Source organism: Mobula hypostoma, chromosome 8 (assembly GCF_963921235.1).
Source record: "Mobula hypostoma chromosome 8, sMobHyp1.1, whole genome shotgun sequence".
Classification (NCBI taxonomy): domain Eukaryota; kingdom Metazoa; phylum Chordata; class Chondrichthyes; order Myliobatiformes; family Myliobatidae; genus Mobula; species Mobula hypostoma.
In genome coordinates, this window is record NC_086104.1 from 157,789,413 (window position 1) to 157,813,744 (window position 24,332).

The 24,332-nt window shown below is 39.8% G+C and overlaps 1 protein-coding gene across 2 annotated transcripts in view; it reads right to left on the reverse strand.

Annotated features, from left to right (window-relative positions):
- Positions 1-1,712: 1,712 nt before the first annotated feature.
- The window catches only part of polb (polymerase (DNA directed), beta), a 127,613-nt gene continuing 104,993 nt past the window's right edge, over positions 1,713-24,332 (reverse strand). Inside the window, exons 12-15 of one of the 2 annotated variants that reach the window (XM_063057206.1) lie at positions 22,323-22,387; positions 10,099-10,238; positions 5,206-5,339; positions 1,713-1,861 (exon numbers count right to left, since the gene is read on the reverse strand). In XM_063057206.1, coding sequence (XP_062913276.1) covers positions 5,245-5,339; positions 10,099-10,238; positions 22,323-22,387 — 300 coding nt within the window. In that variant the 3' untranslated portion in view covers positions 1,713-1,861; positions 5,206-5,244. Of the gene's footprint in view, positions 5,340-10,098; positions 10,239-22,322; positions 22,388-24,332 lie in introns of both variants that reach the window. The other variant, XM_063057205.1, reaches the window with a different exon arrangement.

A 24,332-nucleotide genomic window follows, 5' to 3' on the forward strand; every position in this document is an offset into this window, starting at 1 on the left:
GTACATTGTCATCAATGTTCTTCCTTGCAGGGCTGGAAGGAGAGACCTGCTTACGAACATCAGATTGCTCCACTGGACTGTGCTGTGCCCGTCACTTCTGGTCAAAGATCTGCCGGCCTGTCCTGAAAGAGGGCCAAGTCTGCTCAAAACGGGGGAGGAAGGAGGGTCCTCAAGGGCCAGAGATCTTCCAGCGGTGTGCTTGTGGATCAGGATTAGCCTGCCGTAACCAAAATCGACAATCTTCCCAGGGTTCCTCCAGGCTATGGATCTGCCAACGTATCTAGAGAGGTCTAACCCTGAACACTTGTAATGATGTCACAAATTAACCAGATCAGTACTGCACTAGTTCAAATAAAACACTGTCATTATACAAAGCCAAAAATACCAAACATTGTGCATCAAATGGTATAAATTATAAAACTTGCTCTGTACAGAGTAATCCCTAACTGCCACATAGAGTGTCTGATTGGGTGATTGTGTCAAATAAATTCATCAAGTATTGATAGTCAAAGATAATGTTCCTGTAGGCAGCAGTCCTGAAGAGAAGTAGCAAATGTTAATGCTTTACACTGGGACCTTTTGTCAGAGTGGATGTCAGACCTATGGGCAAAGCATTAGTTCACAAAGTCATAGCGCACAGAAACAGGCTCTTCAGCCTAGTTGGTCTGTGCTGAATGATTAGCCTGTCTAGCCCAGCGGTTCCCAATTTTTTTTATGCCACGTACCAATACCTTAAGCAAGGAGTTCATGGATCCCAGCTTGGGAAGTTCTGGCTAGTCCCATTAACTTGCATCTGGCACATAACTCTCCATACCCCTCCATCCAGGTAGCTTTTTAAATTTCTCTTAAGTTGAACCTGCATCCACCACTTCCTCTGGCAGCTCATTCCACATTCGCACCACCCTCTGAGTGAAGAAGATCCCCCTCAACTATTTCACTTTTTACCCTTAGCCCAGGACTGCTAGTTCTAGTCTCCCTCAACCTCAGTGGAAAAAGCCTGTTTGCACTTACCCAATCTATACCTCTCATAATTTTGTTTATGTCTATCAAATCCCCCCTCATCTTCCTACACTCTAGGGAATAAAGTACTAACCTATTCAACCGTTACCTATATTTCAGATCCACAAGTCCTGGCAACATCCTTGTAAATTTTCTCTGCACTCTTGAAATCTTATTGAATCTTTCCTGTAGGTGACCAGAACCGCACACATTACTCCCCGTTCAGCCTCATCAACGTCGTATACAACTTCAACATAAAATCTCAGCTGCAGATCAAGTTTAACTTTAGTATAAAGACCTATTTTTGTTAGTAATCTGACAGTCAATAGCTTTGTAGGCAAGGTTTCAAGAGGGACAGTTTATAAAGGGATAAAGCTGTGTACACCCACGTGACAGAAAATAGAAGAACCAATGTATAAACATTGAAGATTAATTTGGATGTAATTTGGGAATGGTTCTACTCCTGAAAAAGATGAAAAAATTCTTGAAAAAGGTAACTTTTTGAACTGTCAATATTCCACAGCTGCACATTCCATCTTTGACATCTATTTCACATTTATATAGCAACTTCATAAAGATACTTCAAACCAATTAAGATCAAATAAATCATCTCTAATGTCCCAAGATGTAAATTAACTTTCTGTATAATTATTTTCCACACTAAATAGAATTTCACATGACAATTTTGAAATTATTCATACAACCCCTCTCAATTTTAATTCAAATTAATATTTTATTAACTGAAAAGATATTTTCCAAGATTCAAAGTACATTTATTATCAAAGTATGTATGCAGTATACAACCCTGAAATTTGTCTTCCCCACAGACAGTCACGAAACAATGAAGAACTATGGAACCAACCTGTTCAAAGAAAAATATCAAATATCAAATCCCCTTCCCAGAGCAAAAAAATTGCGCTTACGGCAACAAAAAAGGGCAAAAACACAGAATACAAAACACAAAATCAAAAGGCATATTTCATTTCAGTTCAGTTCATTTCCACTCAGTGTTCTTTATCTGCAGACTGCCCCGGTTCAAAAACCACCCAAAAGTAATAACAAAAACAAATGTATTTTTTTTAAAGCACAGTGAAACAAATTGCTCCCAAAACAGGCAATTAAATCATGTTGTTATTTCTTCGAGCAACTTTGCAAATATTGTAAAAATTAAAAACAACAACCTCCATGAAACAGTACACTGACACATATACCAGAGGAGAAAAGATAGGGGAACTGCAGACAATTTATAAGTTTGCTGAGTTTAATGTTTTTTTTAAAGGAACACAATCCTTAAAATATGAAAGAAATCATTCATATAGTAAGTTCAGAAACTGGCAGAATTTTTCACTTCGCATTTTTTATTCCATTAGGAAATAGTTCTGAACCAAATCTAAAATGTATAATCGCTCATGTTCTGATTATACAGTACCTGAATTGAACATTTTCAATTAGTTCTAAATAAGCATATTTTAATTTAAACTTTGAGACCAAAACAATTATTAACTGCAACCAAATTACTAACATAATTGCTTGAACGCCAGCTTGAACATAAATTGCTTAACTTAAGGACAGAGGTTTCAAGGCCTCATCTTGTTTCTGAAAAGCAAACTGCTGGAGCAATTCAGCAGGTCAGGTGGCATCTGTGGAGGCAGAGGGATGGTCAACATTTCAGACTGAGACTCTGCACCTGTACTGACACTTGACCCATTGAGTTCCTCCAATCAGTTGCTCCAGGTTATAATGTCTTCAGCCTCTTGTATATCCAAACTCTGAAGAAAGTATCCAACAGAAGTCCTACAGACAAAACAGATTATCTCCAATTTAAAACACAAGAGATTCTGCAGATAGTGGAAATCAGCACAAACAAAATTGCTGGAGGAACTCAGCAGGTCAGGCAGCATCTATGGAGGGGAATAAATAGTTAATATTTCGGGCCAAAACCCTTCACCAGGATTTAAACTTTTTCAGGGTATTGCCTACCCTGAAGAAGGTTAAATCTTCTCTTCAACGGGAGCTCAGTGAGACTCTCTCTCACTGCTTCCCCTCTGTGATCTTCAATTTAATCATCCAATATCTAGTTAGAATTTATCCTCAGCCCCAGACCAGTCCATTGTTTAAAGATCTATCAAACTGGAAAACCAACACATATCTATTACTTACATGTAACTTGGAAATTCTGATGCATGTACTGGGTTAATAATTTGCCAAATCTCAGATAGCATTTCAAGATTTCTGGGTATATTTCACAGAGTTTAACTCAATTTTGAACTATGTCTCTCAAGCTTCTTAAAATACAGACTTTACTATTTCCAGCCACAAAGATGAAACTACAAAAGTTTAAGTGGCTTCCAAATCTGCAAGCCCAACAACTAATGACACTGACTGAACAAGCAAGCAATTTGGCAGAAAAACTGCCGTGGTCATTATCGTTCACTCAGTCTGTCATTCATCGTGTTTCACAAACACAAGCGATTCTGCAGATGCTGGAAAGCTACAGCAACACACACTACATGCTGGAGGAACTCAGCAGGTCAGGCAGCATTTATGGAGGGGTTTGTTGACATTTTGGGCTGAGACCCTTCATTAGGATTTCCACGTTTCTATTCTTTTTCATTGTTGAAGACTGATCAAAATCACACTATCTTTGCAATCTCCTGATTTTTTTTTATTACTTGGCCTCTCAAAGAGGACAATGCCAGAGAGGGTGCAGAGGAAATTAAGCGGGATATGGCTGAAGCAGATAACATTATGTAGGGTAGATTACAGATAGAGCAGATCATAGAACACCATTCTCCAGAACGTAAGTGTATAAAAACAAGAGAACATAAAATTAGGTGAAGGGATAGGAGGTTTAAGAGGACTCAGAGAATGGCGAATAGCCAGTCAATGGAAGTAGGTAGTTTAAATGGGTTCAGCATAGACTAGATGGGCCTGTTTCTGTGCTGTACTTTTCTATGACTATGACTCTATACATTAGGATCATTTTTCATTATAATAAAAGAATAGAAGGACAAAGGAAAGTAGGCAGGAGTAGGCTATTGGGCCCCTCAAGCCTACTCTGCCATTCGAAATGATCATGGCTGGCTGTCCCAGGTCTCTACTGCTCTTCTCAGCCACTTCCACATAGTTTCAGTTGCTCAATCTTTCAGAAATTCTACTCTTTAAATAACTAATGATCTAGCCTCCATAACTCTCTGGGGCAGAGAACTCAAGAGATTTCATCACAAAAATTCCTACACTGCTCAGGTTTAAATGACTACTCCCTTATCTTGTAAAAATGTCCACACATAAATAAGTTAGACTGCTCTTCTGAAACTTTATTAACTTCAAAGTTATATTGTGTAATGAAAGCTGAAATTCACCTGTGGAATAGGTCCAGTATATCCACATTTTTAAGGACACAATAAAATTAAACTGCAATTCTGCACTAACGTCAAAAATCTAATTCTAAATCACCCGATTTTTAATGCAATATCCTATAACATCCGGAACTGATTAAGAAATAGTTTAAATATAACTAAATAACCCAGAAATAGTTTGCACTCTACATAGAAGCTGAATGGTGTTTAGAAGCTGTGTGCCAAGCACTACTGCAGGTAAGCTACAGCTTCCAAACTCAAGACACAGGCAGGTGAGAGCATAGTATTACTCTCTAAACAGAGCATCCATATTAACCAGTTAAGAACGACTGACAGTCTATTACCAATACATAGTAACACATGCATCTTTTTTGCTAGATTACATTGCACACAGGCCTAGTAACAAATAGGACACTAAGATTTATTGGCTTTGCAATAATCAATTAAATATATAATCTACATACTGTTCTCATTATTCAAATTAGCTACTGGGTATTGTTTCTATGTTTGGAAAAGGTCTAATTGTGAACGTCATTGTAGTTCGCAGAGTTTGAGGTTACCCAACCAGTACATACCTTCCATCTTGCTTGTTTTACAATCAATTATTATGTATAATATTTGTATTTATTATTTTTCATTCCTTATTAAATACTGCACCAAAGTATCCTGAATGTGTTTTATTGCTTTTCCTGCACCTTATACAAAAGCTGATCTCAACATGTAAAGCTCAGCCACTATATACCATCCATATATGCATTACAGGTAATGAGTAAATGAATGGAGAATTCTTTCTGGAATTTTTCACTCAGTTCTTCACTTATCAGGATCATCAGATTCTCACACATACTGAATGTTTGGAGCTTCTCAGCTTGATCTTCATGGACATTCACTCACTTCGCTCTCTCGGTTCTCGATATTTCCATTCAATATATTCAAAAATGTCTCTTTCACTTTCCACAGGCAGTGGTTCCCCTGGGACTCCTGCAATCAGAACAATACAGCATTAATGAGACAGGAAACTTTTTAAATATACATCACATCAGAGTGGAATAAAACCAGAAAACACTGGAAATACTCAGCAGGCCAGGTAGATTCTGTGGAGACAGAGAAAGATTCAATGCTTCAGAACACAAGAGATTTTGCAGATGCTGGAAATGCTGAGCAACGTGTATAGAATGCTGGAGTAAGTCAGGCAGCCAGGCTCCATAGAGGGGAGTAGAGAGTTGATGTTTTGGTCCAGAACTCTTCATCCAGACTTGATGATGAAGGTTCTTCACTTGAAATGTTGACTATTTACTCTTCTACATAGATGCTGCCTGACTTACTGAGATTCTCAGTATTTTAGCACAAACAGCTTCTATCTGAACCAAGAAAGCTTAAAATAAATTATGCTTTCAGTTGCAAAAAAGGGAGAAATGCAGAGACAGCACTGGGAAAGTCTTGAATAGAGTGTGGCCCAAAAGTGACTGACTGAGACAAAGGGTGATGAAGTATGATTGACCTGGAGAAGCTGGACCTCGGCATTCACTTTCCCTATTAAAGCTAGCTAGGGAATAACAATGAAAACTAAATGTGCATAAGATTTCTGCACAGTACTGTATTTGACAACATGGAGTGGAGAGCAAGCTTGTAAATATGGTGGGAGTAAAGGATATTGGGAATGGCAAGGGTGGAGCACCGCTGGAGTGGTATAGGACAGGTGGCAGGAAGGAGTGCCAGGGGTAGGTGCAGACACGCCAGGCAAGGTCATTTGATTACAAACAATTGGTTCATTGATCATATATTTCTTGTTGCAATTTATAGAAATTGATTATGCCTTGCACTGTACCACTGTCACAAAACAACAAATTTCACAATATAATTTAGTGATAATAAATCTGATTCTGATATCCATGGTCTGGCAGAGGAGACTAAATCTCAAATTTCTATGTCTGAGTTTGGAGAAAGATGTAGAAATGCTTCAATGGAATACAAACAAATTGAGTATATGGGCAAGAACATGACAGATGTAATAGAGCGTGAAAAAAATACAAAGTTTTCCACTAGGATGCACAAAACAGAAATGTAAAGTCTATTTATCAATTAGGGAATGGGTAATCTGATGTTTAAAGGGACCAAAGTCACTGACGGGAGGGCAATTGGTACGTTGACCTTTATTACAAGAGGGTCTGACTACACTGTTGCAGTGATATAGGCTGAGGTGAGACTAACTGCATCAGTTTTGCTCTCCTTACATAATTAAAAGATTACACTATACTTGCAAAGAGGAAACACAGTGAAGTTCACTAGATTCACAGCACCAGCAGATCTCACCAAAGTTTCGTTGAATGAAGGAACAAAGATTATTCTTTGTTGAAAACAACATTTTCAAATGTTGTGTAACAAACTTTGTATCAAATCTACAACAAACTTACTATTTAGCTAAGTTTTCATGCACTACACGTGCCCCCACCCTCTAGCCATTACACTAGGAACATGTCACTACCTCTGTATTACTTTTCCTTGTATTCCCAATGAATTTTTAGTGACCATCCTACACTTAACATATATGGTTTTAAAATCCCACAGTAGTAGGAACATTTTCTATACATCTACTGCATTAAACTAATTCATTATCTGAGAAGTCATCAATAATTGCTCAGGAAAATACAGGATTAGAAAATTTTCATCGCTTTAAGACACCACTGAACTGTCACTCTGCAGGGAATATACCCAGCTCTGACCGCAATTCCTTGACGGTTAAATTTTACCCTGAACATCATGTACAATAGAACTGGTACTGAACGATTGGCACATGAAGAATATCTGATCAGGTTTTCAATAAGTTGAACAATTCTAACACACAAAAACATTTTGTAATTATTTTTTACCGGTCTTCGTATCTCTAAGCCAAAAGATTGAAAAGAGTGAAAACACTCAACAACTTCTACAGGTGTACTGTGGAGAGCATTCTGACTGGCTGCATCACCGTCTGGTATGGGGGGGGGTGCTACTGCACAGGATCGAAAGAAGCTACAGAAAGTTGTAAAATTAGTCAGCTCCGTCATGGGTACTAGCCTCTGTAGTATCCAATTCAACTTCATCTTCAAGGAGCGGTAACTCAGAAAGAACTCCCACCACCCAGGACATGCCCTCTTCTCACTGTTACCATCGGGTAGGAGGTACAGAATCCTGAAGGCACACACCCAGTGATTCAAAAACAGCTTCTTCTCCTCTGCCATCTGATTCCTAAATGGACATTGAACCCTTGGACACTACCTCACTAGTTTTTATTTTGTTTTTGCACTACATATTTTAAACTATTTAATATACTTACTGCAATTCATTTTTTAAAGTATTTATTATGTATTGCATTGTATTGCTGCTGCAAAATTAACAAATTTCACGACATATGGCACTGATAGTAAACCTGATTCTGATTCTGATTTTGCACTTAATCATACTTATCTGCAAAGTAATATCCTCTCAGGTCTGGTATCAGACTCATGAAACACTTTTGCATCCTCCCCATTTCCTTTCTTACAATTTGGGAGACAAAAACTATGTGCAGTACTCACCGTGGCATCTAACGGTGCTTTGATGCATTTAATATACTTTTTATGCTAACTTCTAACTTAATTTCCTTTACAAAAAACACTACAGCAATAAAAAAAATATGGGGTTGTGAACAGATGAAGGCCTTTCAATAAAGCTTTAGTAGCTTTCCATTGTTTGGTGAACATGTCCTCTCTGTCCTCGACCCTATTTAACACTATCTTACATTTACTCAACATTCAATTCCATGCACGTTCAGTAAATTTATTAATGTCTTATATTCTAGTCACATTCTTTGTATTTTCAACACCATCATGCAGAAATCGAAAGCCTCCTTTGAAAATTAAAACTTAATAAACAACGAATCCTGTACTCAAAGAAATAATAGTAAATTTATGTCACGATAAAAAGAATTGCTGTATTTAGAATGACATGGCAGTAGTGATTTACATGATCTAACTGCAGAAAAGTTAAAAAGCTTATAGATTACTCTGGATTTAGTTGAAGAAAGATGAACTAATGTACATAGTTTCTGAGGCGGGCAGAAAAGGAACACTAATGGAGTTAAAGGGGGAGGACAGGATTTGCATTGCTCTCTCAATACTGCTCATTATACTCTGAAATCCTGAAAATACTCCTGGGCAAAAAAAGCACGCATTCCTAAAGAATAATCACAGTACTCCAGATACACCATCGTCTAAACTTTGTATTAGCAATGCCAGAAATCTCATTGTATTTGCCATCCTTGCACTACAAAACCATTAGTAACTTACAGACATTTACCCAAATGGAGGAATTCCAAAGCTAATGCCAGTAATTTAACACAACTCTGTAGGTCAGCCTTGATTTGAACAGATGTTAATAGGGAACAGAATTGATGCACTAATTCCCTAATAATTAGGGATAACCCATTTGAAGATTCTGTAGCAGGTTCTAGAAGAGTTTAGATTTATACTTAGGGTTATGTCAATGATAAAACACCTCATTCTGATTCTACGTTTCACTGCAGTAGTAAATGTAGCTGGAAGGGGTCTAGGAAACAGATTTTCAATCGCTTATTGAATCACTAGTCTTTGACATCCATTTAACAAAATATTTCTGAAATACAGTGGATTCCAGTTTATTTGGACACATCAGGACCAGTACACCTTGGCCCAATTAAGCAGCTGCCCTAATTAACCAAAGTTTCATGGAAATAGTTAAAAAGGTATAAAAAAGACAAACTACCATTTAACTGAGTAACAAATTATATATTTAAATGAAATACAGAACAAATTGGAACACTACAGTACTATAAAACTGTACATTGGTTCCTAATAGTTATCGATGGAGGAATTCATAAGGTGTATACCGTTCTTTTGAAAGAGTGTAAATGAACACAACCAGCACAAACTCCTAGTGTAGATAATGGACTGCCTTCATACAATGCTCTTGATTTCATCCTCATTTTCATTTTACCATTCAAAATGATTGTTGATACCTTCAAATTCTTCATAGTCCCTAACTTGTTGAAGTCATAAAACAGTTTCATTTTCATTGCTGGCCGTTTCTGGCACCTCCAAGCCTGAATGCTTAGAACCACAGTGAGCAAAACAATTCTGAATTGCCTTATTGCTTATTTCTTGCCAACAATCAGAAACAAAAATCACTGATTTTTGAACACAAGCACGTGTAATTTATGCTATTTAAAATCTGTTTGCTCTAAGCACAGTGTAGTGTCTGATGGCCACACAAGGACACGTATCTGATGCTACCTAGAAACTGTTTGGCAACAGTGTCCTGTCCCAATTAAGTGTCCCAAATCAATGAAGGGAATCCCAGATATTTTCTCAATTAGTTTTTGTTCTTTAAAAGTTGTCCCAAATAAACAGTTGCTCTGATTAACCAATGGCCTAATTAACTGAAATTGATTATATATCCAATCCAATGTGTTGACGACTCACATACCAACGTTTTCTACCTCATTTATAGAGAGGATAAAATAGTTCAAATTGTAAACCTCTAGTTGGTAATTATTCCTGACTTTTATATTTTCTGAAGAGTTCTCCATCAAAATCCTTTATTTATCATTTGCTGTGGGGTTCATAATTAAAAATCAAAGGCCCACTCTTAAAGCAGCTTAATTGTTTGGTTTTTAAAATTAGTTTATTAAAGAAATACTCAATCCATGTTTACATTGAGACTTCCAGTATCATTCTGCTCCTACCTGTGGTTCCCAGTGGGCGAATAGTGTACTCATTCAAGGTGAAGCCTTTCTCTAACGCCTGGGTCCGCATGTTCTTGTTAAAAAGATCACTGCCCGTGAAATAAAGCACACCGCAGAAATACTGATCTTTTGGAATAAGCCTAAAAGAAAAACACAAGCCAAAGGACAATAAGTTGGCAGATAATGGAAATGTTTGAATCTTACACTTATTCTTAATGGGTAGTACCTGTATGCTAACTTGACCATTTTCTGAAATAATGTCAATAGAAACTTCCTTTTCAAAAACATAGTAACAACCAAAATACCCTTTAGAAGCAGACCTGCTTCCTCCTTAGCATAGTCTATCCACAGATTCTGATTCAGGCATTTTATCAACAGTACCTGCAATCAAGTTAAAGGCATAGAGGGGCAGCACGTTTACACAGTGGTTAGCACCAGTTGAAAGATTGGGGTTCAATTCCCACCACTGTCTGTAAGGAGTTTCAACGTTCTCCCCATGTCCACATGGGTTTCCTCTGGGTGGTCCGATTTCCTCCCATGTTCCAAAATATGTATGGCTTAGGGTTAATGAGTCGTGGGCATACTACCGTCCGTCACTGGAATGTGGGAGGAAACTGGAGCACCCAGAGGAAATCCACACAGTCAAGAGGAGAATGTACAAACTCCTTATGGACAGCAACGGGAATTGAAACCCGACTGGAGATTGCTGGTGCTGTAATAGCCTTACACTAACTGCTACATTAGGACAGAACATCAAAATTATTTACAGAAGTTCCTGTTTTCTTATTGCCAGATCAAAAGTCCTCACTGGAACAGACTCACAGCTCTTATTATATTTTAACCTTAATAAGTTTTCCTCAACATTTAATTTATGAATAATATAACACTGGACATGTTTCAAGATGGTTTTATTGACTTCATTTTGAAGCTTGCCAGTTGCACTCTGTTGGTGGAAAATGCTCAGCCTGTGGTATCAAATGTGAATTGAAAGAGGAAAGAAAACAGAGTTCAAGATATCCACTGTTCTTAAGCTAAAAACAAAGCTAAACACAATGACAATTTAGACAGATATATTATGCTGGAAGATCAACAAGAGTGGTAAATTTACCTAAAAGGAAAATATACACTAATTAACACTAGAATGGTAAAGATAATCATAAAACCAACTATAGACTCAGTATAGTTGGGAGGAACAAAAGGCTGTCCATTGCGACAGAGATGAAACACAAAATACAGAAGAGTACAGCACAGTAAGCTCTTTGGCTCACAACATTGTGCTGACCTATACAAATGCTCACAATTAACATAAACCTTTGCACTTGACGAAGGGTCTCGGCCTGAAACGTCGACTGTACCTCTTCCTAGAGATGCTGCCTGGCCTGCTGCATTCACCAGCAACTTTGATGTGTGTTGCTTGAATTTCCAACATCTGCAGAATTCCTGTTGTTAACATAAACCTTTCCTCCGTTTTTCTTTCATCCATGTGTCTATCTCAGAATTGGCCTCAATGTATCTGCCTCTACACCACTCCTGGCAGTACATTCTAGGCACCCACCACTCTCTGTGTAAAAAAAAACCTACCTTTGACATCTTCCCTAAACTTTCCTCCATCATCATCATTATGTACCGCGTCATATGATGTGGACAATCATGATTTTTCCATGACCATGATTGTTCTTAGCAAGTTTTCTACAGAAGTGACAGGCGATTGCCTTCTTCTGGACAGTGTCTTTACAGGATAGGTGGCCTTAGCCATTATCAATACTCTTCAGAGATTGTCTGCCTGGCGTCAATGGTCACATAACCAGGACTTGTGATATGCACTGGCTGCTCGTACAACCATCCACCACCGGCTCCCATGGCGTCTTGTGATCCTGACTGGGGCACTAAGCAGGTGCTACACCTTGCCCAAGGGTGACCTGCAGGCCAGTGGAGGGAAGGAGTGCCTTACACCTCTTTTGGTAGAGATATATCTCCACCCTGCCACCAATTAGGCACATTATTCCAATATTAAAATTAGTATTATTTTTATCTTAAAATAATTTAATTAATTTCAGTTTATTGTGTGCCTGAATAGACTTCTTTAAATTTTAATTATATTTTTAAATTATTTTAGACACGTTAGATTGTTCAAGGCCACCAAGGCATTTCAGAGGCACACTACAAGGGAGGACATTTCCTGAAGCTCTGCTAAGCTGTTGAACAAACACAAAAGAAGAGCTCACTATTCAGTTTTAAAGCCACAGCAAAGCACCTGTGGATATGTAGGTGTCAAGTTTAAGAGGTGCCCTCCCCTCTATCACCACTGATAATCTACCCCCTGAAATGACAGATTCTTTCTTTCTTTTCAAATCTATTTATTATTATCCAAAATTAACAAGAGTACATTGAAGTAGGAAACACAATTCTCAAGAAAAAAAACATTGTTTTAAAGATTGAAAAAATTTTGGTGACAAAAAAAGAGAAAAAAAAACTCTACTAAAGCAAAGAAAAGTGAGAAAAAAAACCCATTAGGTGTTCAACCCTGGAGCCATGCGTCATACAAAAAGCTTCTAAAGATAAACATCAAACCACCAGCAAGAAACAAAAATGTACCAAAAATTTACAATTAGATCGTGGAGGAAATCTATCAATTAACTCAATTAATAGTAACGAGCAAATGAACCCCATCTCTTCTCAAAATCAAACATAGGTTCAAAAGTTCGACTTCTAATTTTCTCCAAACTAAGACACAGCATCACTTGAGAGAACCATTGTGACAAAATGGGAGCCAGCGTATCCTTCCACTTCAACAAAATAGCCCTCCTAGCTATCAGTGTAACAAATGCAATATAACATGTTGGTCAGACAAAGAGATACCACGGATATTTTGAGGAATTATTCCAAAAAGCACAGTTAATTTGTTAGGTTGTAAATTAATTTTAAGTGCTTTAGAAATGTAGAAAAAACTGACTTCCAGAACTGTTCCAGTATAGAACAGGAACAAAACGTGTGTTAGTGCAGCTGTCTCAGTTTTATATCTATCACAATAACTATCAACATTAGAAAACATTTTAGACAATCTCTCCTTTGTCAAATAGTAATGATGTACAATTTTAAATTGAATCAGTGAATGATTAGCACAGATCGAAGAAGGGTTAACCAACTTCAGATTTTTTAAACAACATTCAATCCCTGATCCTCTCTAATCCCAATGAAGAAGAGCAACACAGTGTCCATTCCATGTCTCGTGAGTAACCAGTCCTCATAGAAAACAAACCAATCCTTATTGAGGGATCAGAAGTGGAGAGAGTCAGCAGTTTCAAGTTCCTGGGTGTTAATATCTCTGAGAATCTAACCTGGTCCCAACATATCGATGTAGCTATAAAGAAGGCAAGACGGCGGCTATATTTCATTAGGAGTTTGAGGAAATATGGCTTATTACTTAAACTACTCAAAAACCTCTTCAGATCTACAGTGGAGAGCATTCTGACAGGGTGCATCACCATCTGGTATAGGTGGGGGGGGGGCTACTGCACAGAATCAAAGTAAGCTGCAGAGATTGATAAAATTAGTCAGCTCCATCATGGGTGATAGCCTTCATAGTATCCAAGACATCTTCAAGGAGTGATGTCGCAAAAAGGCAGCATCCATCATTAAGGACCCCCACCACCCAGGACGTGCCCTCTTCTCATTGCTACCATCAGGGAGGAGGTACAGGAGCCTGAAGACCCACACTCAGCGATTCAGGAACAGCTTCTTCCCCTCTGCCACTGAATTTCTGAATGGACACTGAACCCATGAACACTCCCTCGCTGCTTTTTAAAAGATTTTGTCTTTGCACTACTTATTTTAACTATTTGATATACACAGATATTACTCACTGTAATTCAGTTTTTTCTATTTTTATCACGTATTACTTTGTACTGCTGCTGCAAAGTTAACAAATTACACGACATTACCGGTGATATTAAAAATGATTCTGATCAATTTACCATTGCTCTACCCTCCACTGCCTTCTGTTTGTGCAAATCTCCACCTATCTTTACAAACTTGAGGTCTGTGAAGTATTGCACAGAGTCCACTACTCTCTGCGGTTTCTTGTGTTCCTGCTGATTTGAACCGCAATGCCACACCATGATGAAACCAGTCAGGGTACTTTCAACAGGACATCTGTGGAAGGTTGGAAGTTTCTTAACTTTCTAAGAAAGTAAAGATACTAGCACTCTTCCCTTGTGATTGCATATATGTGTTGCCCAAGGACAGATCATCCAATATGTTAATGCACAGAAATTTAAAACTATCAACTCTCACTGCTGATCCCCCAATGTGTACTGGTACGGGTGCGCCCTCTGTCTCCTCCCAGAATTTAATAATCAACCCGTTAAGTTCGCTGACATTGAGTGAGAAGTTGTTTTTGAGGGACTACTCAACCAAGTAACCTACTTTGTTCCCGGAAGCTGACTCATTGCCACCAGTGATACGTCCAACATAATGTCATTGGTGAATCTGAAGATGGCTCTTGCATCAGAGTTAACTATGTACGCATGTACAGAGAGTAGAACAAGGGGCTAAGCATGCTGCACTGAAAAAGGATCTAATGCTTTCCCAGCTTTTCTGACAAATAAACTTTTCTCGGGCTTCCAGCTGAGTACAGGTGTCAATTTTAACCAATGTTTCGATGACAAACTCTGCAGAGTTTGTCCTGGAAACATCGGTCAGTCGATACTGATACTCGACTGGAAGCCTGAGAAGTTTATTCGACGTTGTATTGATTGTGAATTGATGGTCCGCAAGGAGATGCTATTACCAATCCTCACTGCTTGAGGTCAAGTATCCAGTTGCAGGGGGAGGTAAAGAGTCCCAGATCTTGAAACCTGATGGTGAGTTTGATAGAATGATTATGTTGAACACCCAGTTACAGTCAATGAACAGCAGCCTGCCATGAGTTCCTTTTGCCTAGATGGTCCACAGCAAAAAGAGCTACAGAAATCACATCTGCTGTTACCCTACTGAGATGGTGTGCGTATTTGATCATCCAATGAAGAAATTCAAGCTCACCTTTGCATGAGAAAATCCTTATATACGACTAGACGGTTGGAAGCTATTGCAAGTATTTTGACCTGACTTTAGATAAATTGAGCAAAGTTCATATAAATTACTGATGAATGCTGCTAGGAATGGTGCATTTGTACAGTAACAAAAATGCTCCACTTGGAGATTGCCAATTCCATTGTTTTTAAAAAAGTAATGCTACTCACTCTGATAATATTAAGCTGATGTTGTGAATGTTACTTAACAGATAAATGGACAAACAACTCAGAGAATTTAATGAAAATATTTAATCAAAGACTTTGTCATAGAAAAATAAAATATAGGCATCTGTTAGTCTCATGAGACCATGGATTTATGCCTTGGAAGGTTTCCAGGGCGCAGGCCTGGGCAAGGTTGTATGGAAGACCAGCAGTTGCCCATGCTGCAAGTCTCCACTCCCCACACCACCGATGTTGTCCAAGGGAAGGGCATTAGGGCCGATACAGCTTGGGACCAGTGTCGTCGCAGAGCAATGTGTGGTTAAGTGCCTTGTTCGAGGACACAACACGCTGTCTCATCTGAGGCTCGAACTAGCGACCTTCAGATCACTAGACTGATGCCTTAACCACTGGGCCACGTGCCAACACATAGAAACATAGAAAACCTACAGCACAATCCAGGCCCTTCAGCCCACAAAGTTGTGCCAAACACGTCCCTACCTTAGAAATTACTAGGTTTACCTATAGCCCTCTATTTTTCTAAGCTCCATGTACCTATCCAAAAGTATAGAAACAAAAGAGATGCAGCAAAGGTTTTTGTTAACTTTGAATTTAGAGATTAAGTTGCTGAGGGTTTAAAGATTTGTTCTCAGGGTATGTGACTGGTGCAAAGATGACACTCATTGTTTTAACTGGCTTTGGAAAAGCAGCTGTGAACCTACTCCTGAACCACCACAGTTAGTATGGTGAAAACCCCGCGAGGCACTTTGGGACGAGGGTTTGAGACTTTGATCTGGGATCTTGGAAAGAAGGTCACATTGCTTTATGTACGCTCAATGACCACTTTGGTAGATACACCTGCACACCAGCTCATCAACGCAATATCTAATCAGCCAATCATGTGACAGCAACTCAATGCATAAAAGCATGCAAACATTGTCAAGAGGTTCAGTTGTCACTGAGGCCAAACTTCAGAATGGAGAAGAAATGTGATCTAAGTGACTTTGACCGTGGTTTTGTATTATTGGTGCCAGATGGGATGGTTTGAGAATCTCAGAAACTGCTGATCACGCATAAAAGTCTCTAACATTTACAGAGAACGGTGCAAAGAAAAGTCATCTAGTAAGCAGTGGTTCTAGGGGGGGGGAAATGACTCGTTAACTAGAGAGGTCAGGGGAGACAGTAACTGAAATAACCACGCATTACAACAGTGATGTGCAGAAGAGCATTTCTGAACACAACACATCAAACATTAAAGTGAATGAGCTAAAGCAGCAGAACACCACAAACATACACTCAGTGGCTATTTCATTAGGTTCAGGTGGTACTTATATACAGTATATACAAAATTAAATTAGTGCAAAAAAAGAGAGCAAAATAATTGTGAGATAGTGTTCATGGGTTCATCAACCATTCAGAAATCTGATAGCAGAGGGGAAGAGATTGTTCCTAAAATCTGAGTGTATTGTTCCATTTGATGGACTACATTTTTTCTTAAATGTCACCCTGGCCTACATCCCAAGAACTTCCTTACTCAAAGTAAGATCTTTTATTCATGAAAAAGCAGTATTTTCATAAATAGAGAAATCCTTGCATCTTTCTGAAACATGGTTTGATCTCTGATGCTAGACAGAAATGTAGTTGCTAATAAAAATGATCTTTTTTAAAAACATTCTCATATGGGTCAACCACATTCAGTGTTATTCAAGCAGCCATTTGAAGACATTCAGTAAACAGAATCAGATGTCCAGACAGGAACGATTGAGAACCTGGTCCAGCCATACTTTTCCAAGTATTACTAGCAAATCAACCCTGTTAATTTTTAAACTTGGGATTAAAAAAACCATAATCGGGTACCCTGGCATTGAAGAAAAGAGCATGTTTCCTTGAATCTACATTCAATAAGACCATAAGCTGTTGGAGCAGAATTAGGCAATTTGGCCCATTAAGTTTGCTCTGCCATTTCATCATGGCTGACTCATCTTTCCTCTGAGCCCCAGTCACCTGCCTTTCCCAGTCTCCTGCCTTCCCCCAGTCTCCTGCCTTCCCCCCAGTCTCCTGCCTTCCCCCAGTCACCTGCCTTCCCCCAGTCACCTGCCTTCCCCCAGTCTCCTGCCTTCCCCCCGTCTCCTGCCTTCCCCCAGTCTCCTGCCTTCCCCCAGTCTCCTTCCTTCCCCCAGTCTCCTTCCTTCCCCAGTCTCCTTCCTTGCCCAGTCTCCTGCCTTCCCCAGTCTCCTGCCTTCCCCCCAGTCTCCTGCCTTCCCCCAGTCACCTGCTTTCCCCCAGTCGCCTGCCTTCCCCCCAGTCTCCTGCCTTCCCCAGTCTCCTGCCTTCCCCATTCTCCTGCCTTCCCCCCAGTCTCCTGCTTTCCCCCAGTCTCCTGCCTTCCCCATTCTCCTGCCTTCCCCCAGTCTCCTACCTTCCCCCAATCTCCTGCCTTCCCCCAATCTCCTGCTTTCCCCCAGTCTCCTGCCTTCCCCCAGTCGCCTGCCTTCCCCCCAGTCTCCTGCTTTCCCCCAGTCTCCTGCCTTCCCCCAGTCTCCTGCCTTCCCCCCAGTCTCCTGCTTTCCCCCAGTCTCCTGCCTTCCCCACTCCTGCCTTCCCCCAGTCGCCTGCCTTCCCCAGTCTCCTGCCTTCCCCCAGTCTCCTGCCTTCCCCCCAGTCTCCTGCCTTCCCCCAATCTCCTGCCTTCCCCTCAGTCTCCTGCCTTCCCCTCAGTCTCCTGCCTTCCCCCCTCTCCTGCTTTCCCCCAGTCTCCTACCTTCCCCAGTCTCCTGCCTTCCCCCCAGTCTCCTGCCTTCCCCCCAGTCTCCTGCCTTCCCCCAGTCGCCTGCCTTCCCCAGTCTCCTGCCTTCCCCCAATTTCCTACCTTCCCCCAATCTCCTGCCTTCCCCAGTCTCCTGCCTTCCCCCAGTCTCCTGCCTTCCCCCCAGTCTCCTGTTTTCCCCCAGTCTCCTGCCTTCCCCCGTCTCCTGCCTTCCCCCATCTCCTGCCTTCTCCCAATCTCCTGCCTTCCCTGTCTCCTGCCTTCCCCAGTCTCCTGCCTTCCCCCAATCTCCTGCCTTTCCCCCATATCCCTTCATGCCCTGAACCCTCTCCAGTTTCAACACATCCTTTCTAAGATAAGGGGCGAAACACTGCTCACAATCTCTAAGTGAGGCCTCAAAGGTGCTTTATAAAGTCTCGACATCACACTTTTGCTTTTATATTCCAGTCCTCTTGAAAGGAATATTAACATTGTATTTTCCTTCCTCACCACAGACTCAACCTGCAAATTAACCTTTAGGGAATCCTGCACGAGGATTCCCAAATCCCTTTTGTATTTTCTCTCCATTTAGAAAATAATCAACCTTTTCATTCCTTCTATCAAAGTGCATGACCACACACTTCCCAACACTATTCTATCTGCCACTTCTTTGCCCATTCTCCGAATCCAAGTCCTTCTCTAGCTGCTCTATTTCCTCAAAACTGCCCGCACCTATCTTTGTATCATCTGCAAACTTTGCAGCAAGGCCATCAATTCCATCATCCAAATCACTGACATATAGCGTAAAAAGAATAGGTCCCGACACAGACCCCTCTGGAACACTAGGTTCTTAGTCACCAGCAGCCAGCCAGAGAAGGCTCCCTGATTCCTACTCTTTGCTTCCTGCTAATTAGCTACCATTTTGTCCATACTAAAACTTGCCCATAATACCATGAACTCATAGCTTGTTAAGCAGCTTCATGTCTGGCACCTTGTCAAAGGCCATCTGAAAATCCAAGTACACAGCATCAATCGATTCTCCTTTGTCTATCCTACATGTTAATTCTTCAAAGAATTCCAACAGATTTGTCAAGCAAGATTTTCCCTTGAGGAAACCATGCTGACTATGGCCCATTTTATCATGTGCCTCCAAGTACCCTGAGACCTTATCCTTAATAATCAACTCCAACATCTTCCCAAACACTGAGGTCAGACTAACTGGCCTATAATTTCCTTTCTTCTCCCTTCTTGAAGAGCGGACTGACATTTCCAATCTTCCAGTCTTCTGGAACCATCCAGGATCTAGTGGTACTTGAAAGATCATTACTGATGCCTCCACAATCTCTTCAACCACCTCTTTCAGAACCCTGGTCACCATCTGATCCAAGTGACTTGTCTACCTTCAGACTTTTCAGTTTCCCCAAGAACTTTCTCCCTAGTAATGGTAATTTCATACACTTCATGACCCCTGACACCTGGAACTTTCACCATACTACTAGTTTCTTCACAGTAAAGACTGATGCAAAACGCTTATTCAGTTTATCTGTCATTTCCTTGTCTCCCCACTGCTACCTCTCCAGCATTGTTTTCCAGCGGTCCAATATCCACTCTTGCGTCTCTTTTACACTTGATGTATCTGAAAATACTTTCGGTATCTTCTTTAATATTATTTACTAGCTTACTTGCATATTCCATCTTTACCCCCTTAATGGTTTTTTTGTTGCCTTCTGTTGGTATTTAAAAACTTCCCAATACTCTAACTTCCCACTAGTATTTGCTCTATTTTATGCCTTCTCTTTGGCCTTTATGTTGGCTTTGACTTCTCTTGTTAGCCATGGTTGTGTTATCTTGCCTTTAGAATACTTCTTCCTCTTTGGGATGTAAATATCCTGCGGCTTCTGAATTGCTTCCAGAAATTCCAGCCACTGCTGCCCTGCTGTCATCTGTGCCAGTGTTCTTTTCCAATCAAATCTGGCCAACTCCTCTCTCAGTTTTGTTCAGTATTTTTATTGTTTGGTTAACCACCCTCCACCACTCATCTCTGATGACAGCTTGCCATAATACAAAATGGAAGAACACATACCAGCCCTCAGTGAGGGGTCAGCGGTGAAAAAGGTGAGCAGCTTCAAGTTCCGGGTATCAACATCTCAGAGCATCCATCTGAGCCCAACACCTTAAAGCCACACTCAGGTTGGAGGAACAACACCTTATATTCTGTCTGGGTAGCCTCCAACCTGATGGCATGAACATGGACTTCTCAAACTTCCGCTAATGCCCCACCTCCCCCTCGTACCCCATTCATTACTTATTTATATACACACATTCTTTCTCTCTCTCTCCTTTTTCTCCCTCTGTCCCTCTCACTATACCCTTTGCCTATCCTCTGGGTTTTCCCCCCTCCCCCTTTTCCTTCTCCCTGGGCCTCCCGTCCCATGATCCTCTCATATCCCTTTTGCCAATCACCTGTCCAGCTCTTGGCTCCATCCCTCCCCCTCCTGTCTTCTCCTATCATTTTGGATCTTCCCCCCCCCCCACCTTCAAATCTCTTACTAACTCTTCCTTCAGTTAGTCCTGATGAAGGGTCTCGGCCTGAAACGTCGACTGTACCTCTTCCTAGAGATGCTGCCTGGCCTGCTGCGTTCACCAGCAAATTTGATGTATGTTGTTGAATTTCCAGCATCTGCAGAATTCCTCGTGTTTACGTTGACAAATTTCACCAGATAGTTAGTGATAATAAACCTAGCTCTGATTCTGAAGACGGTCAGAGAAAAAGCCTTTCTAATCAGAGAATAATAATGTTCAGAAATAAAAAACTAACATCATGAAATGTTCAGCAGGTCAGGCTGCATCAATGAATCCATTACACAAATAATATTGGAGAATCACCAATGAGGAACAGTTGGCAAGTTTGAAACTTCTTGCTTGAGTGGGAATATCCACAATTTACAAAGACATTCCCTGGTAAGTTCAAGTCCATTGATTTAGAATTTAAATCAGTTTCTTATCTGTTTAATGATTCCAAAGCATGCACAGCAGAATGGTGAAAAACTAAATGAAAAAAAAACAAAGAAAAGCAAGCCAATGAAATACATTACGCAACAGCTTTATCAACAGTCTTTTCCATGACATTTTTCTGAAAAAAATCCCTAAGACCACAAGACATAGGAATAGAATTAGGCCTTTTGGGCCCATCAAATTTGCTCCACCATTCCAACATGGCTTATTTATTTTCCATCCCAACCGCATTCTGTTTTCTTCTCCCTGTAACCTCTGACACCTTATTAATCAGAACCTATCAACTTCCACTTTAAAGATACCCAATGACTTGACCTCCACAGCTGCCTGTTGCAATGAATTCCACAGATTCATCACACTCTGGCTACAGAAATTTCTCTTCATCTCTGTTCTAAAGGGACATCCTTTTATTCTGAGACTCTGCCCTCTGGTCTTAGAATAACCCACTACAGGGAACATCTTCTCCACGTCCATTCTATCTCAATATTGGGAATGAATGAAATTTATTTCGGTCAGTACAAACATAACAAAAAGCATCATTTTCAACGATGATTTCACAGGACAAAATTACACAAAAAAAAAGATATTCTTTAAAACAGACCGAAAGGGTGTAGGCTGAAGCTACAGCTTATTACACCTACCCCTCTTACTTATACAACAACATATTTGGCATCAATCATCACATCAAAACAAAAAATTTCATAATCTTTTAACACAAATCCAATTCCAAGTGTCACTTATTAACATTACTCCTATTCATTTTAAATTATGTATTTTATAGTTGTTCATTAAATTATTTTAAAATATTTTTTAAACTTGTTAAGTGTGGTACATGTTTTTAAATTCTCACTACAACTGTTCCATAGATTCACCTCTCTGATTGAAATACAATGATTTTTTACATTTGTTCTTATCCTTTGTTTTTGAAATATACACGTTCCTCTCAAATCATGTTGACTTTCTCTCATTTTAAACAACCTTTGGATACTTTGTGGTAGCTGTCCATTTTTTACTTTATTCAATAATATTCAATAGGTTTTAATGAGATCCCTCCTCATTCTTCTGAAATCCAGCGAACCATCAAACTGCCCTCATATGTAAATCCTTTCATTTCTGGGATCATTCTCATGATTTCTAAACATTGAATCAGGACATTGTAGACCACAAGAGAGGTACATTATGGAAATTAGTAGATATTCCAGTTAGCTTTAAATACTCTGGAATTAACGCACCTAATGTCAATTCTCCTGAATGGATAATCGCTGCCATCACTGTCATCTGGCAATCGGCAGACACCCTGTTCAAAGAAAGCAGAGAAAACTGGTTAGGGATACTAACAAAACAGTCTTAAGTAACTATCATAAAATCAGCATGGACCAAAATCATTGCCAAAAACAGTATGGCAAAACAATGAATTTTTTTGGTACTTAGGAAATGAAAGAAAAATCTGGGAATTAATTATACTCGCATGTTCAAAGTACATTTATTATCATAGTATGTACACTATATACAATCTTGAGATTCATCTCCTTACAGGCAGCCACAAAACAAAGAAACCCAATAGAACCCATTAAGAAAAAGAAGATCGTCAAACATCCAATGTGTAGAGAGCGAGAAAAAACATGCAAACTAGAAAAGTTAGCAAATAGCATTCAGAACTAAAGTATTACAAAAGTAAGTGCACAGGCACAGGGCCAGGTATCATCGCAGCCAGAGCGAGCCAACACCCTGACCTTTTCAGCCTGGCCCGGCATTTAGATCATCCAAACATTGGGTCGTTCCTTGCTCTTAGACCTAGGCCCTGTTGCTTCAATACGCTTGGGGCTTGGACCCTGTTGTCATCGTTAGTTTAACACCAGTATTCTACAAAGTGACAGCATGGTAGTATAGCAGTTAGCACAATGCTATAGAGCACTGGCTGTAAGATTGGAGTTCAATTCCTGCTGCTGTCGGTCAGGGGTTTTCACCATAACCATGGTGCATTAGTTGTGGGTATGTTATGTTGATGCTGGAAGTACGGGGACACTTGTGGGCTCCCCCCAGCATAATCTTTGCTGCTTTGATTTGACACAATCAGTGCATTTCACTGTATATTTTAATGTACATGTGACAAATAAAGATAATATCTAATCTTAATCTGAATCTCTTACAGATCATATTAGGCAGATTAATACTCCTCATTTTCCAATTGCTGGATTTGGTGATCAAGCAGCAACTTTATAAAGTACTGCATCACGAAGTTGGCTAAATTGTAGTAAAGTCAATGTGTCTGTGGAAGAAATAAACTTCATGAGTTGAATGATACAGATTGCTTTGATATTCATCTCCCATCATGAACCACAGCATTTATGAACAATGTAGTTCTTGCCAATTGGCAACCAGGGAATAGTTTCAACTTGCTCTAAACAATAATCATAACACTGATTCATTAATCACTTAAAAGGGAACAATTCAGTTCTCTTAAGATTAAACTCTTCCCAGATAATTCATTTCAATCTAATGCAAGTCTTTCTTTTAAAATAGTTCATGGGCAATTTTTGTCAGTATTATGAATTGCAAAAAGAACAGCGATAAACCACAGGAGGATATAACAATTTGATAGAATGAACAAACTTGTGGTGGGTGGAGTTGAAATCAATTTGACACTAGCTGATACATTTTTGAAGGAAATCTGTGGGGGGGTGGGGGGAGACTATATAAAACAAAGGACACTGTTCTATAAAGAGTGGATGAGCAGCAGCATATGCGAGCATGGATGTATAAACTATTGGAAATAACAATGCAAGTTGTGAAAGAAACTTCTTTGGCATTCTTGACTTTGTCGAGGCATAGAGCATACAGGCAAGATGCACTTAGGAAAACAGGAGCAGGTCTCTCCTCATGACCCATCCCAGTCCCCAACTCTTCTGTTCCACATAGCTCCCAGTTCCACAATCTTTCTCATACATATCCACTTTCTCTTTAACTACCTTTAGTGATCAAATTTCCAAGAACCTCTAGGGTAGAGAATTCTATAGATACACCACCCTGAGAGATGATATTGCAATGCATTTCAGCTTTAAATGACTGCTCCTTTAAGTTGTAACTATGTCCCATTGTTCAAGACTCAAACATTTTGACATTTACCCTGTGATCCTCCTTAGGATCATATACCTTTCAATGTTCGTCTCTCATTCTCCTGAACTGCAACACTACAGCCCCATATGCAAGTTTGTGAATCAAAAGAAAATGAAGGTAACTTT